Source organism: Marmota marmota, unplaced genomic scaffold (assembly GCF_001458135.2).
Source record: "Marmota marmota marmota unplaced genomic scaffold, marMar, whole genome shotgun sequence".
In the NCBI taxonomy this organism is placed as follows: domain Eukaryota; kingdom Metazoa; phylum Chordata; class Mammalia; order Rodentia; family Sciuridae; genus Marmota; species Marmota marmota.
Genome location: NW_025999932.1, coordinates 13386886 through 13403572, shown reverse-complemented (window position 1 = coordinate 13403572; position 16687 = coordinate 13386886). Strand labels below are relative to the sequence as shown.

Below are 16687 nucleotides of genomic sequence, written 5' to 3'. Positions count from 1 at the left end.
TCACAGACTCCTGTTCCCAAAAGGGTACCTTCCTCCTCCAGCCAGGAGTGGGCAGAGCCTGTCTTCCCCACTCTCCTTTGGCTTCGGGTATCCATGTCCATGGCACCCAAAGATGCCAGGCCTCATGCAATGGCCTGTCTGCTCCCACTGTGTCTGAGGTTAGATACATGGGTGGAAACTAAATGTAGTCATTTTGACAATGAAATGGAAGCAATTCTCTTGAAATGGGAGGAATTCCACTTCTAGGAATTTATTCTTTGTACAAATATTTATAGCTTAGGATGATCTTCACAATTTTTCTATAACCCTCCCCAATAGGATGTGCCTGATTGTGCAAAACTGAAGATTAGTCCCATAAATCACACCAGAATATTACACTCTCAAGAAAGAACATTGTACTCTTATGGAAAAATAGTAAAAAACAAACAAAAATTCACTCTGTATTTTTAAGTAGAAAGCACAGGTTAGAAATATACTGTACATTGTGATCTCAAATTTAGAAAAGAAATGCATATAGACTCTGTGTGTGTGTGTGTGTGTGTGTGTGTGTGTGTGTGTGTTCAACTGTGAGTTATCAGAGTGAAGTGGTTATAGGTAATTTTAATTTTCTTCATTTTCACTGTCCTGCATGCCCCCCATTTTCAACAATGAGAATATATTGCATTTCATTCTGGGGTGGTGGAGAGATAATAGTTTTAAAAAAAAGGCAAAATCAGCTAAATCCAAACTACTCACGTTTTAAAGTCACCAGAGTCAGCAGTAAGGAAGGAGATGCTGAGGCTCCGGCCTCGGAGGGAAGCCCCCGACGTTCCTCTCACCTGTTGCTTACCAATTGAGAAGAGTCGAGATCTCTGGGCACCAAGTAAAATAAAAATGCCTTGGCTAAGTGGTTCTGGCCTATTGGGAAGGAAGTCACCGTGAGGGAGGCCAGGGCAGCTTGGCGGCCTGCTGCACACCGTGCTGCTGGGCTTCTGTCTGTACTTGTCCCATTTTCTCCCCGCAGAACTGGTCGTCCTAGGAACCAGTGGCTCTGACACACACCATTGTCATTGTCAGCCCCCCTCAAGTTCTTTGTTATGATACTTAACAATCAAGGTTTCCAATTTCCCGTTTGCTTAGAATATCATTCTTAAGTTCCCTAATTTCTTTTCAAGGCTTGAACAAAAGGCCTTTCATCGAGGTGTCACAGGGCAGCCTGATTGCTGGGCGCTCAGTGACGCGCTTCCCTATCAGATACAGCGCAGGGCCGATAATGCGCCACCCAGATAATGAAGAATGGGCAGCCCATAATGAGCACGCCGCAGTAAAGGGAGTCGAGAAATTAATTCTATCCTGAGCATTTGGAAAATGATTCCATCCACAGGACAGCAGGTGGGGAGCTGTTTCACTTGTCAAAATGCACACAACCTCTAATGTTAATGGACTGTCACTCTTGGAGCCCTAAGGTGAGCATCAGCAGCCTCCTGCTCTCCAGGTGCCTCACTTACCATCACTCACAGTGCCTTTCCAGAGTCACTGTGCTTTGACAAAACTCGGTTACCCAGAGAAAACTCTTTTCAAAGGCAAGAGGAATTTTGAGAAATTTACTCTATCCTATACATTTCACAAGATCCAAGAATCCCTGAAACAGTGGCTGATATCATTTATGTATTGATTCACCCCACAAACAATGACCAGCGGGACACCATGATGTGTCAGGTCAGGTGCAGTATGTTCTGGGGGAAGAAAGGTGAGCAAGGTAGACTTCCCTCTCTCCAATTGTGTGAAGTTTGTCCAAATGAGAGAGCATTCGCTGGTGGCTAGAATAGAGGTAATTCACAGGGACTCAGGTTTTGTTGGAGGAGCAGGGAAGAAATTGTTTCCACTGAGCATGTCAGAGACAGCCAGGTGGAGGAGTTCCCACTTGATTGGGTTTTATGAATATATAGAACTGTGGAGTGCTAGAGATATTAATTTTGCTGCTTGATTTTATAAGGGTTAGGCTGGTGGTGGAAGGAACATAGTCATTAAACTTCCGAGAGCCTAGCATTTTGAACATTCTTTCACTTGTGTTCTCATTGGATTGGCAAGTCACAGCCTCATAAAAGGGAATGTGTTTTTAATCACCACAGGCAAAGTGATTCCTGAGACTTATACTCCTTATTCCGCCATCCTGATGGAGATACTTGCTCTAGCTCTTCTCTATTCTCTTGTGATATTGACGGAGAAAGATGAGGGAAGGGAACGAGAGAAGAGGTATAGAGCAGACCAACAATAAGGAGGGAGGAGGGAGCAATGGCAGATGGGTGTGAGATGCGGCTTGAATCTGTCCCCCCCCCTTCCTTCTCATCCACACCCACAGTTCTGGGCTTGTCCCTGCTAGTCTCTAACCATAGTTTCAGAATGTCTTGTTTTCTGATTACTTCAGTCTATCTTTAACTATTGCTAACTGAATCTCCCTAGATGAACACTTTTCCTCTATTAGCAGATCACAATTGCATTCAGAGCCTAGGACTATTTGGTCTCAACTTCCTCTGCTACCTTAAGCCCCCTGCTTTTCATTCATGTGTTAAGCTAAAGATTGAAACCCACAGCATGAACCTTCTGGCCCAGTCCAGCTGCTCTGCTGATCCTTAAGTGAGAGAGCTCTCTCAAAAATTCTCTGTCCACTTCTTACCTCTGTTAACTTGCTAATTGATATTTTTTCTACCCTACCTCACCTGTACCAACAATGCTTGAGGGTGTTTTATTTATTTTCTTATGTTCTCCACATTTCTTACAGCAGCTCCTTACACATTGCAAACCCTTAATAAGTATGTGTTGATTAAGTCACAGTCTAATTAAAGAAGGGGGAAAATTATACAATAAACTGTTAAATATATTCTTGAAGCAGTTGGGAAGAAAAGCAGTAAGTTTGATATTTAAAAAATAAATAAATTGTTACTGATTACCTGTTGTATGAGAAATGTTCGACATTTTGGCCTAAGTTTTGTCTCTGTGTATCATTGACCATCACAATCAAATGACAGATACATTAGAAGATTCTTTTTACTCTTTGCTCATATTTTGTACATTACAAAATAAAATCAGATTATTTTTAAGAGAGAAAGGAGGGGCATATAAGAAAGGCATATTAATTGTAGGTATTCAAGTACGTTTATTTTATGTAATTATCACTTTTTAACACAGCGATTCACTGAACATAATGGTGAGCAGGACTTTGTGCTAGGAGCTGTGGGACATGAGGGCCCAGGTAGAATTATCACAAAGGAACCTAAAATCTTGGATGTGACTAAGTGTGATAAATGGTACAGGAAGTCTGTAGCTGGAAAGTCAGAGGTGGTGGAGATGCATCCTGAGCTGGTCCAGGAAAGATGAGCAGGGTACTCAGGAAAACAGGAGACAAGGACTTTACAAAGTGAGTTACGCCCTTGGTTGTGTTTAGAATTCTTCAATGTGCTTACCTTCCAGCAGAGCAGGGTGCCAAAAGTGGTCCTAAACCACTAGGTTTAGGGCCAAGTGATCATGGACTTCAACCTCTGGAAAAGCGTGTGCTCCATTTCTTTGAACTTTACTAAGCCATGACGGCCTTCATAGTAATGATCAATTAAAATAATTACTAAGTAATAAAAGTACCTCACTCTCTAATCTATCTGAGTATTCAAGAATTTGCCATCATTATCCTATGGCCACAGATGGATGATTCCAAAGAGCTCCAATCATTTTGTACTTTCTTAAATGAATTCACCCATGCTTTCAATGAAGTAGATGGCAAAGGGAAGCTCTGTGGACACAATACTGTCACTAAGGCAAACAAAGTTATGTCTCAGGGATTGTTCTGGTCCAAGGAGATTGTCAGAACTTCCCAATAACTTGGTAGTTAGCATATCTCTCACTTTATCAAAATCATTGGATGCCCAAGATCTTTTTGGGGACAAAGTCTTATTAATTTCCATGTCTCCCATGTCTAGCCCCAGTGTTTGTAAATAGAGGGGACTCAAATATTTGCAGAGTTACAAATGAATGGAGTAATGATACTTTACTTATTTATGTTTATAATAGCTGGGCAGAGTTTAGACTAACTAAAATGATAAATGTATGAGTAAGTGATACCCTATGTCGGATTGGGAGATTGAGTTAAAAACAAAGGAGTCAATGAAGGTTATTTATTTTATTTATTTATTTATTTAGTTTTGGCCACCAATACCCTTGGGTATTGCTTTCCTTCCTCTCGGTTCTTTGTTTTATCATTTTAAAACTGATTTTTCCCTTCCATTGTACTGTTGAACAAGTGAGGCCTAAAACACAAGTTTCAGAATTCAATGGTATAGAATCCTTTAAATACTTCCAAAAGAAACTGAATTGGTAATTGTGGGAGCAGAAGAAAGAATTTCTGTTGTTCTGGAGTGGGATGTTTTATGAATCGTCGGACTTCTGTCCCTGTGACAAAATACCTGAGATAATCAACTTGTAAGGAAGAAGGTTTATTTAGGCTCACAGTTTCAGAGATTGAAGTCCATGATCACTTAGCCCAATTCCTTCTGGGCTCCCTCATGGTAAGGTGGCACACCCTGGTGGGGAATGTGCGGGGGAGCAAAGTTGCTTACCTGGTGGTGGCCAGGAAGTACAAGCTGGAGAGCTTCAAAGAGCATGTCCCCAGTAACCTGTCTTCCTGCCCTTGGGCCTCATTTCTTGAAGCTCCTACCACCTTCCAGTAGCTCCAGCTGAGGCCAAGCCTATACAGATGGGTCTATGGGGCCATATCAGATCCCAGTTCCAGCAGGAGGGGATTCATGGAAGGGAAGCATTTCTTGTCACCAGTGAAGGTCAGAGGATGCCCGTCATGTCATTGATTGTTTTTGTTTTCTATCTGAAGGCAAAGAAGCAAATCAAAATAGAGGAAAAAAGTGAGATGAGTAAATTCAGTCAAATTTTCAATTGTCTTTTTCATTATTTCCATGTCTTTCAAACCTTTTGGTTTATTTTTATACTTTTCTCATTTTGCATCCTTATGACTTTGCAGGATGGAAAAACAAAATACAAGTAAAAAACTGTTTAACTAAACAATGCTCAAACGCTCCTAGCCACTTGATACAGGGCCCTGAGATGGGACAACTCCATACTTATCAGTATAGATGTTCCCCTAGTACACTTGTATGTCTCCGTGACAGATTTAGCTTTACTTCCAAGTTGATTTCTTGGGCCTGTAAAGCTCAGAGACATTGGGGATTTATTTTATTAATAAACATCACCCTGTGATTTCATTAAGCATGGTTGAAGGCAATATTAAATGGATAAAGTTTAACTTGAATCCAAGACCATTTCAATCCTAAACCAACTTCATTCAGCTCTAAGATCATGCGCTATTTTGTCAAATATCTCTGTTATCAACCAGTTAAGGGTATTATTTGCCCAAATCATTCCTATGTGCACTCATCGATAAAGGGTGCATCTGACTACAGTTAAATCAAAGGCTATCTTACAGGTGCATGAGAAACTGAAGGAACAGTGGGAGGGCTAGGAAGTCACTCTGTCCCCTCTGTTCTCACAGCTCATCTCCACACTGAATGCAGTTGGACCCAGGGGTCAGGACAGCTTCCATGCTGGAGAAGACTGCTCTGCACACTCTCCAGAAATCACCTCTGTCGGGGAAGAATTATCGTGGCTTTCAGTGGGATCTCTAATGCAACAAAGCTTCTGGAAGCTCTAGGGCCAGCTTTCCCAGTGAGACCAGAGCTGCGTCATATCCCAGCAGAATTCAGTTAAATCTTCAGGCCACCACCCTTTGTAACTCACATCTCCAAAAGCCTCCAACTCTAATGGTTCTTTAAAAACCTGGATCATATTAAATTTGATACCATAAATAAGATGGAGACATATTCCTTGATTGTCCCTGGATTTTTTACTGGTGCTGTTTACATCGTTTGGGGTGTTTTGTGTTTTAACAGTAAAGCTGGAAATTTTTCATTTGTAGTCTAATTTGACCTGATTCAGCAATCTTTCCAATTTAAGTTCTTCTGCCCTGAGGTGTTTGGCACCCTTAACTGACTTATGGTCTCATCATGACTATACTTCTATATTTGTTATGCAAATTGTTGTGTGAAATGAAAACCAGTTTCTGCTGGTAGAACTGAAATAGGAGGTGTCCCAACACAGGACAACAGCAGAGTTTGTGGTGAATGTCATCTAGTGTTCAGAAGTTGTCATATCCACTCCGAGCCAAACTTCACCGTCACCATTCCCTCATGGAACCCAGAGGCTGGGTCAGGCTTTCCCTGCTCTCCCTACTGACCTGCTAGGACATTTTCTTCCACTGATGGAGTCATCATTCCTTCACCCAGAAAGAGAACAGAGTGCTGTGGGATGGTGATTGGCCACAGCGAGGGCAAAGGCTGGACAGTACTTGGCAGGTTCAATGCCTTCCTCCTCCTCAGTTAGTGGGCCGCTAGTGTGACTTAAGATATTGAGGTTTCTTTAGCACATTTCAGAACTATCTGGCTTTCCTATTGGAATGAGGCTATCCATTCACAACAACAGAATATAGAAAAATGCATAACTTCCAATAATGTAGTTTATTAATTCCTTTAAAAAACAGAATTTTAAAGATTTTTGCCCTTAAACTTATTTTTTCATTACTTTTGCTGGGATTTTTTCCCCCATCCTGTTTAATAGAATAAGCACCAGGGTGAAGATTTCCTATAAAATGAGAGGTTTTCCTTTTCATGATGTTGTGATTCCCCCCCAACACCAAAAAAACAAAAACAAAAAAAGTTGTTTTGAAGGGAACCAGACCTAATTAAGTCCAGATTCTGTAACTTACTAGCAGTGTCATCTTGGGAAGCTTATTTCATCTCTTCAAGTTCTGAGTTTATTCAATACTAAGTGAAAACAAAGCCCCACCCCAGAGCATTGCCGTGGTCTTGGAACGGTACCTGGCATTCAGCAAGTTTGCCCCCAGCATGGATCTTGGGTGCTCATCTATGGGGAAAGCATTTGGCATTGAAGCATGTCAGTGAGTTTAATCTAAAAAAAAAGTTCATCATTGCGATTAGAAAATGTTTGCCCCCACCTGTTTCAAAGCAGTTTTTGTAAGGGGTCCAGGAGTGATCTGTTAGACAACTTGAGCAAAAGATCTCCTTTAAATTAAATGTAATCTTCAACACCGTGTTCTTTCTTCATGTGCTTATTAAGCACCTCTAGGTTCTCTTCTTTGGAATTAAGAAATTGTTCTTTTCCACTGGTTTTAGGTTCTCCAATGAGCTACATGTGCCCTGAAAATGTGGCCTGGTTTTCCTTTTCCTCCTCCCCCTTCACCATCCCACTGAAAGCCACGATGATAACTCTTCCCCGACAGGGGTGATTTCTGGAGAGGGTGCAGAGCAGTCTTCTCCAGCATGGAAGCTGTCCTGACCCCTGGGTCCGACTGCATTCAGTGTGGAGATGAGCTGTGAGAACAGAGGGGACAGAGTGACTTCCTAGCCCTCCCACTGTTCCTTCAGTTTCTCATGCACCTGTAAGATAGCCTTTGATTTAACTGTAGTCAGATGCACCCTTTATCCATGAGTGCACATAGGAATGATTTGGGCAAATAATACCCATAACTGGTTGATAACAGAGATATTTGACAAAATAGTACAGGATTCAAGGTCAATCCAAAGTCATTCTTTGGCAGATTCTCTGTCAAAATGTGTGTGTGTGTGTGTGTGTGTGTGTGTGTTTCCTGTCAAGTTTCTACAAAGAACACTTGCTAGGATGAGTCAAGCACCAATGGCCTGGCTTGGTCTGGCCCTCTGGCACCAGGCTGAGGCCGCGGCTGCACAGTAATGCTTTCTGCTCAGGACATTGTGCACCCCCTGTGACCACTTGCCAGGGACCAGCACCAGCCTTGTCAGATCCAGCACCAGCCTTGGTTCCTAGATTCTCTGCAGCACTTAGCACAGGGTCAGGGCAGGCCTGGTGCTCTTCATAGGGCATTCCGGGACCACCCTTGTCCTCTGGGGGATCTCTGGGTTAACACGATTGACCCCATATTTCTGCAGTGGACCCAACTCAATGGGCCATGGACTAGAGTGGAGGAACCGGGATCAGACTGGCTTCTGTGGAAGCACAAAGGCCAAAATGGGGTTTAAGAGCATGAAGAGAGCTTGGAGGCCTGGTGTTCAGGCTGCTCCTCCATGTGGTCCTTTCTACATCTTCTGTGACAGATAGACCTCTAGGCTCTGCTCAAACACTCCTAGGGACAGGGCTGGGGCGAGTCGCCCATGCCCTCCCAGCCCCACCTTGCTCATAATCCAGAATAGCTGTGTACACAGAACACAGGAAGGAGAATTGGCTTTCTATTTCCATGGCCTTGGACAAGTCAGTTCACGCCCTTGCATGTTTCCCTCTCAAGCAGTACCCCAGCTACTCCAAAAGGTTGACAAAAGGATCAAATAAAGTAGAAAACAGAAATACATTTTAAAATCATGGTGTTTCTCTAAGTATAAGACATCACTGGCATTAGTACTGCATCAGCGAATGAGCGGAAGCACCCCCCTCCTCTCCACATTCTACTGGGGGGAGAAAGCGCATTACACTTAGTATTGAAAGCGGGTCTGCAGTGCGTGTCTTTATGGAAATGTGCACCCACCCTCCTGATGGGTGCAAATCCAGGCCAACAATCTCTTTTGAGCATTTGGCAGAAGAGCTCCTGGACTCCTGTGGCTGTAAAACCACAGAGGTTCACAGTTTCAGTGTTAGAGTCGTCAGCTACTGACACTCTTCCTCTGATTTCTTCCAGGAATTTCTATTACATCACAATGTTGCGGGATCCCGTGTCGCGTTACCTGAGCGAATGGAAACACGTCCAGAGGGGGGCCACGTGGAAAACCTCTCTCCATATGTGTGATGGAAGGAGCCCCACCCCCGACGAGCTGCCCACCTGCTACCCTGGGGACGACTGGTCTGGGGTCAGCCTGCGGGAGTTTATGGACTGCAGCTACAACCTGGCCAACAACCGCCAGGTGCGCATGCTGGCCGACCTCAGCCTGGTGGGCTGCTACAACTTGACTTCCATGAACGAGAGCGAGAGGAACGCCATCCTGTTGCAGAGCGCCAAGAGCAACCTGAAGAACATGGCCTTCTTCGGGCTCACCGAGTTCCAGCGGAAGACTCAGTTTCTCTTTGAGAGGACATTCAACCTCAAGTTCATCTCCCCCTTCACGCAGTTCAACATCACGCGGGCTTCCAACGTGGAGATCAACGAGGGCGCCCGGCAGCGCATTGAGGAGCTCAACTTCTTGGACATGCAGCTCTATGAGTACGCGAGAGACCTCTTCCAGCAGCGCTACCACCACACTAAGCAGCTAGAGCACCAGCGGGACCGCCAAAAGCGGCGGGAGGAGCGGAGGCTGCAGCGCGAGCACCGGGCCCACCGGTGGCCAAAAGAGGACGGAGCCGCAGAGGGGACTGTCACTGAGGACTACAACAGCCAGGTGGTGAGATGGTGACCCCCTGCCCACTCCTCTTTCGGGAGGGGGGCGTGAGCAGGTGCACTGACCATCTGTTGGAGACGTTGGGCCATCCAGAGGACCGCTGGCTCCGGGTGGCTGTATTGGGACATCTGCTTCCTCTTGGTCTTCATTTTTATCCAGCTGGAGGTTATCTGCCTTGTTCATTTTTTTTCTTGACATTTTCAACCAGTGACTTGAAGTAGGGTAGGGATGCATCCTACATAGAAAACATTTGAAGGTCAAGGAGAAACAGCGGCCGAAGGAAAGGGTCTGTGTGATCTGTGCAGCCTTGTAGGTGATCCTTTGGGGAGCTGGAACCCTCAGAGATGCACATGAAAAGCCAAGTTATGGCTTGGATGTTCTGCTGAACCTGGTCTGTTTCATACTGTCTCTGTCATGGAAATATTAGTCTTTTAAAGAGAGAGAAAGGGAAGGAGGCTTCTGCCCTTAGATGAGGTTGCACGCCGACCCTCACCTGACTGCTGGTTCTCGTCTTTGAACTCTGTTTGAATGCAGCTTCCATCCTAAGTAATGTGTTTTGTTGCTGCAGTTGTTTTTCAACAAAATCACTGACCATCTCTAGAGACTCGCATCCCACCAACCCTGGCATCCCGGCTCTATGCCATGCTTCCTCCTCATCCTTAGGAGACAGGGAGTGGACACAGGACAGGGGTGTCTGTGGCTGAGAAATGAACATTGGTGGGGTTTTAGGGGAACTGCTTATTTACTGAGGACATCACACTGTACCAATTGTAATCTTCAATGTGAGGAATGAATGATCAATTAAGGGAGAAAAAAAATCAGGAGAAATAACATGTTTAACATTTCCAAACCAGCTACAGAATCTTAGTTTTTAAAAGAATATTTCAGAGTTTAATCTCTTTGGGGACAATCCTCTTCTTTGCCAAGGTACTACGAGGTTTGAAATTCTACTGTTCTAGAAGAAAAGAGATTTAAAAAGAACTTGGCCTAAAGAATAGGAGCTTAGCTGGTATGTATACAAAATATATTTGAGGTCACTACATGAATAATAACTCTGATTTGGGCCAGGAGACACGAACATCACTCACCAAATGGTCATTCCAGACGTAGATACAGACACTACATTCCAACATTCCCAATCTTTGTAGCCTAAAGTTCCTTCCCATGTTGTGTGCACCTGTTCTTAGATTGCGCTACACCCAGCAAATCAGGTCGGAGGGTATAAACTTAACCCAAACCCACTGTATTGCCAAGAGCTTATTTTCACCTTTTCCCAGTCACAAGTACAGTAACCAAAAGTGCACTGACCAATGGGGGAAGTAGGAAGGAAGGAAGAGAAAAGTGTGTCTCTCCTCCAACTGGAGGCTCAGAGCGGGTAGAAAGTTTCACACACATTGATGTGATCAGTCCTTCCAAGGAGTTGAAAGACGAGTAAACCTCCTAAGTCAGATGGAGAAGCCTGTTTCATCAACATCCAACGTGTTTGATGTTTAAGCCTGCTTTCCGTGGGCCACCCCGCAGAATGCTCTCTGGGGTGGAGAGTCCATCAGCCCACCAGCATTCATGGAGAGCTGCTGCACAGAGGACAGCCCCACGTCCCCATCCAATACAGATCTGGAGAAGTGGCTCCCATGCTTCTCTCACTGCCCTTGACTTAGCTGAGGACAGGCTCCCTTGTGCTATGAACCAAGGGAGACCCTTTCTATACTTTAAGGATACTCTGCATTAACAAGGTAGATAGTCTTGGTTCCAGTTTCCCAGATGAGAAAAGTGAAGCCTAGAGACCACAGGTGGCTTCCCCATGGATTGTAAGGTAGACCTAGCTGACCCCAAAGTGCAAACACTTTACTTATTCCATCCTGCTCTTCATATGGGATAAGGCTCAGGTCTCCTAAAGCCTCCTGTCAATCATGCAAGAAGCCAGATGTGATTGCCCTGAAATATTTGTCCCTGACCCACATAGGTGGCACAACTGTGATAGCGCCAAGCTAGCAGTGACCCAGAGCCGGGCTGCTTTGGGGTAAGTCCCTTCCACATCACTGATTCAGCAACAAGCTGAGATCAGTGACTTCTTGGGCAGCTGCACTTTGTGAGCCATATATAAGAGTGAGTTAAAAGGGGCCAAGAAAATAGCACTTGTCAGTTGGTAGAAAAATGCCAACCAAATATTTGTGTCTCCCCTTTCCAATCATGTGTTCCTAAAGTAGGGAGGGAAGGGACATTGCTGCAGGGACTAATGAGGGGCTGTGTCTCCATCTTCACATTTGGGTGTTACAGTCTCGTGTCTCGCCCAGAATAGAAAGGCTGCAAGCTTTCCTTCTCCCTACCATTCGCTCTGCACTGTGACACAGGGACACACACACACACACACACACACCGACAATCCAGTGTTTTGTTATGTGGAAAATCAAAACAAGCTGGAAAGCATTTGGATTGTTTCTTCTAAACCCACTTTACTTTTTGGCAGGGAACCTGTGCCGCGCTGAGATGCGGAGGCAGCCCCTGCTCACTTCACACTGTTCCTGAGGCACCTGGGATTTCTATCAAAAGGCTTTCCACTGCCTTTCTGCTGAAGGCTTGATGTATGGGGCTCCGCTTGAGACCAGATAGCAGGATGTTCAGAGGAGAAGCCATCTCTGTGTGTTGGCCCAAGGCCAGCACTGAGCAAATTAAAAAGACGGACGTGGCCCTCCTCCTCATATCATTTCATTGTAAAGCAGCACACTTGTCATGTCCCTGGGGTCCTGTGTTGATGGAAATGGAGAGTTAGAGAAGTAGTGTGTTCTCTGGAAATTGGCTGCACACCTACATGCGGAGTGGCTCTCAGGGACAGGATGCCCGTGGAAGGCACCTGGGCCCAAGGATCCATGGGCAGTCAGTGACCTCAAGGTCCCAGCCCAAATCAGCTCCAGGGCATTAGTGTCCAAAGCTCCAGAACACACACACACACAAACACACACACACACACACACACACACGGGGAGCTCCACGTCCTGTCAACCCCTGTAGTCCCCAGGTGGACACCCTTTCCCTTCTCTTGGCAATGGAAGCCTTAGTGACCACGTTGATATGAGATTCCCTGTGGGGAAAGGGGGAGACATTTTATTAAGAACCAAGATACACATTTATTTTGTCTCCTTCTGGCTTTTTGGCAGCCTGTTCTTGGTAACTGGAAAAATAATCAGTGATCTTAACAAACAATGTTAGACAACAGTTAAGGAAATCATGGATGTGCTCATTTTCATCTAACAGAGTAACTTCACCATAGTTTGACCAAAGGTTTGAAGTATTTAAAGTCTGAGTGGACAGGCTGGGGTCATGGCTCAGTGGTGGAGCACTTGCCTAGCGTGTATGAGGCCCTGGGTTCGATTCTCAGCACAGCATATAAATAAATAAAATAAAGGTTCATTGACAACTAAAAAAAAAAATTAAAAAAAGTCTGAGTAGAGATAGTGCTAATTTGGGAAGAAAGTCTACCAGATAGACTTACTAAGGAGCTGAGACTAGAGCATCAAAACATTAAGATTAAGCATAGTAGGCAGGAATCCCATTTGACCATTTTAACCCAGACATTCAAATAATAAATAAGATTGACGCTATTTTCCTCTCACTTAAGACAAATGGGTTTGATAGCTCTGGTGTGTGACCTTCTCAGAAACCCAGGTCTTCTCTTACTGCTTTTACATTTTCATGTGTGGCACCCACCCCATGGTCCAAGATGGCTGCTGCAGCTCCTGCTATCTTATTTTCATTTATGATGCTAGAGGGGAAGTGAAGAGCAGTTGCTCATATCACTTCCAGTCACATCTTATGGGCTAGGACTTAGACATTAGCCACATCCAACTGCAGAGAAAATGTCTTTACTCTTCATTGCCAGGTACCTCGATAAGTGCGGGGGTTCCATTATGAAAGAAACAATGTGAAAATTAATACTGATAAAAACTATTAGTCTCTGACACAATAGGGAATTGAAAAATACTTCAAGTGCTTTTCAATGTCATTTATTTCATCATAAGTTTTGCAAGGGATGAGATTAAAATTCATCGCTTTGTATAGCGTTTAATGCTTTTCAAAACATTTTTACATCTAATATCTCATCTGGCCTTCATTGCGTTCTTGTGTGCTAAAGGGGAGTTCTATTCATTATCCCATTTGAGAGTTTGGAATGAAGATTTAGAGACATTGAGAGATTTCCCAGAGACTCTAATTCATTAGCAAGTTGCTCAGAGCCGCAGTCTTCCGACTGCATAGACTTTCCCACTACTGTATGCTGCTCAGCATCCGTTTTGGGATTGGGAATTGCAAGAATATGAAATCTAAGTCTTTATTGATTTATATCTTCCCTCACCTCATTGTGGAACTGCAGTGACCTAGAAACTGCCAAGGTCGAGTTGACTCTCCACTCTGCCTCCAGTGCAGGGGCCTCTGTGAGGGTGAAATGCCCGGGAGATGAGCAGTATTGAGGAAGCCCTTGACCCCGGGGGAGGCGTTCAGACACCTCTGGCTGGATGTCTGCCCTCCTCAACCCCAGAACTACTCACGATGAAGGTGGAGAGGATGTGCTCCACTCCTCGGGGAAGCTCAGTATTAGACATATGCAGACTCAGTAGCGCCTGTTAGTGAAGCTTAAGGGTGATCAATACAAGCCCTGCTCCACTTCTCCTTCCCCAGCTCCCTGAAATTTTATCAGCAGAATATTGCGCTAGTTCTTAGAGGGTTTCCTGGTGTTAAATGAGTTCCTTGGCACATTCGCTAGAGAGAGGAAATGCTTTAGGCTGCAGCAAGCTACCATCTTCAAAGATTTTTTTTTTTTTTAATTCCTCCAGACACAACCTGTGGCTGAGACGACAGTCCCTGTGATGAGGACGTATTGGGGAGGGGAGCCAGGGGGAGCAGGGTAACTACAGAAGAAATGGGGCTATCAAAAGGAGGCAGACCCTTCAAAGATGGAGAGATGATGAATAAAATATGTGCCAGGCAATCCTGAAAAACAGAAAAATGAGTTTCCTATTTCTAAGATATAGAACAGGGGCAAGCTGAGGTAGCATGTGGACCACAATTCCTTCACCCACAGCAAAGAACAGGAAAGAGAAGGGCTCTTGAGACTGGACCAGAACACCCGCTGCCTTTAGAGCCGGAAGGCTGTTTGGGTTGGGGAGTGGAATCAAGGAGAAAGCCGGGTTGGATGTGGGTAGGAAAACCCTGGTCGGTCACCACCGTCACTCTAGGGCTTTCCTTTGCCAGTCATGGTGCCTCTGCTGCTCTCCTCTGAAAGCTTCCAAGCTGGGACCCAGTGCCATCCAGGGGGCTGCATTGGTCTCCTCCCAGGTGCTGTGGGCATTGCTTGTCATCCTGCTCCTCCATCTCTGCTGAACATGAGCCCATGCCTACGTCTCTCTCCGCGTTCTCCTGCACACATCTGAACTCATTCCCCGATGCTTTGCATTAGCCCTTCTGGGCCAGCGGGGGATGCTGAGACCTGTGTGTTTGGTGGCCACGTGCATCTCCACAGTACATTGACAGAACCAACCTGCCTTGCAGAGATTTCCAGAGGACTGGCCTAGCTGTGAACACCAGCAAGACAAAAGCAAGCCCTTCAACGTCCAGGCAAGGGCTCAAGGTAACCTGACAGGATGCCAGATCTGGGAACATGGACACACAGATGTTTCTCAAGCCCGTGTTCCAAATTGTCTATGGAAACCACTGTCACTGCCATGCTTCAGCATGCTGAGTGGGACCTCTGTGGGTTCCGTGTTCTGCTGCACTCTGGACACTCATCAAAGGGCCAGATTCCCTGCTGGAAAGCCTCAGCCCTTGCTGGGGAAAACCCTGTTCTGCAGAGCGGAGTCTCGTGTGACTTAGTCATTATCACCCAGCCTTCCATCTCCTGGCCTTGTATTTTTTTAATCATGTGGCCATCTTTTCTTTTCCTCCCCTTTTTCTTTCCCCCAGAGTACTTTCTGGGTTTTGCTTGCATTACTATTTTTCTTTCATGTATCAACTCAATGTTAGAAAAATCTGGATCTTTATCTGGTGCCCCATTTTAGATGTAAAGATAGTTATTCAATAGCTAGTAAATTATTTCTCCTAAGAGATATTTCCTTTTGTTTCTGTGCAATAATATGTATGAACTCAGTTACTAGGAGATTGTATTGTGACATTATCAACCTTTATTGCTATTTAAAAATGATAGTTTGTAGAACTGAGGATTTCCATTGATGTGAAGCACAATTTAATGGATAAGTTAACATATTAAACTGTTGTGATGTCAAGAACAATTGTTTTCCCCTATGTTTTTGTCAGAGACATTTTTGCAAAATGAGAAAAGTTAGTTAAACACTTTAAGGGATTTATGGAAATTGAATCCACGGGATCAGCTTAGTCAAACTCTGCAAATCCATGCTGTGGATACAAATGTGGTTATCGGATGGGAAACTCTAAAAGTCATCGGAGACAAAGGAAATAGGGATTGAAACAATTTAGAGCCTGTGAGGCCAAGGAGGATTCCAGAGGCTCTGAAACACATTAGCTTCTAAAGCATGGTGCTCCTAGCCCCCACCCCCTCCCCCACACTGCCCACCTCAGCACCTTGAAGTCGGCTGTGAAATGTGGAAGAGCCACCAGGAGATGAAGGGAGAGGTAAAGACTTGAGAAAGACTGGTAGGAGAGAAACATATTGGAGTAAAGAATCTGGGAATTCCATTTAACAGAAAGAAAGAGAACAGGAAGGAAGGAGGGGAGGAGGAAAGGGAGAGAAACCCACAGTAGTGAGCTCTAACAGGGTTTCTCCATGGATTCAAGTGTAGGATTCAATGTGAGATTTTTTTTTTTTTTAAAAAAAAGCTTGTTCCCATAATAAAAGCAAAGAAGGAGAAATTTCTAGCAGAGAAAAAAATTCATTTGAAATTCTCTTGAATGGTGCAATTTATAATTTTTTTTTCTGTTCTGTGAAGTGGAAGCTGTAGGTCCTTGCTTGTGGGTGAGAATTTTTAACTATAGAAAAAATGGCATCTGACTATGTCCCTCTATCTAATGGGAATCATAGAAAGGGAACTATCCATAGGAAAGACTCCAAAAGATGGAAATTAGACACACACACACATACACACACAGAGACAGAGACAGAGAGAGCAATTTGGGGTTTGATTTCCAAGAAAACCCTGGAATAAGAGAAAGACCTAGGAATCCTGAGGGTAACTTCTTTCTCCATTCATCTTGAAAATACAATAGTCCCC

The 16687-nt window shown here is 44.5% G+C and overlaps 1 protein-coding gene across 2 annotated transcripts in view; it reads left to right on the top strand.

Annotated features, from left to right (window-relative positions):
* The window catches only part of Hs6st3 (heparan sulfate 6-O-sulfotransferase 3), a 535542-nt gene extending 519815 nt beyond the window's left edge, over nt 1–15727 (top strand). For both annotated transcript variants that reach the window (XM_048800737.1, XM_048800736.1), the window contains one exon: nt 8759–15727. In XM_048800737.1, coding sequence (XP_048656694.1) covers nt 8759–9467 — 709 coding nt within the window. In that variant the 3' untranslated portion in view covers nt 9468–15727. The remainder of the gene's footprint in view (nt 1–8758) is intronic.
* The last annotated feature ends 960 nt before the right edge of the window (nt 15728–16687 follow it).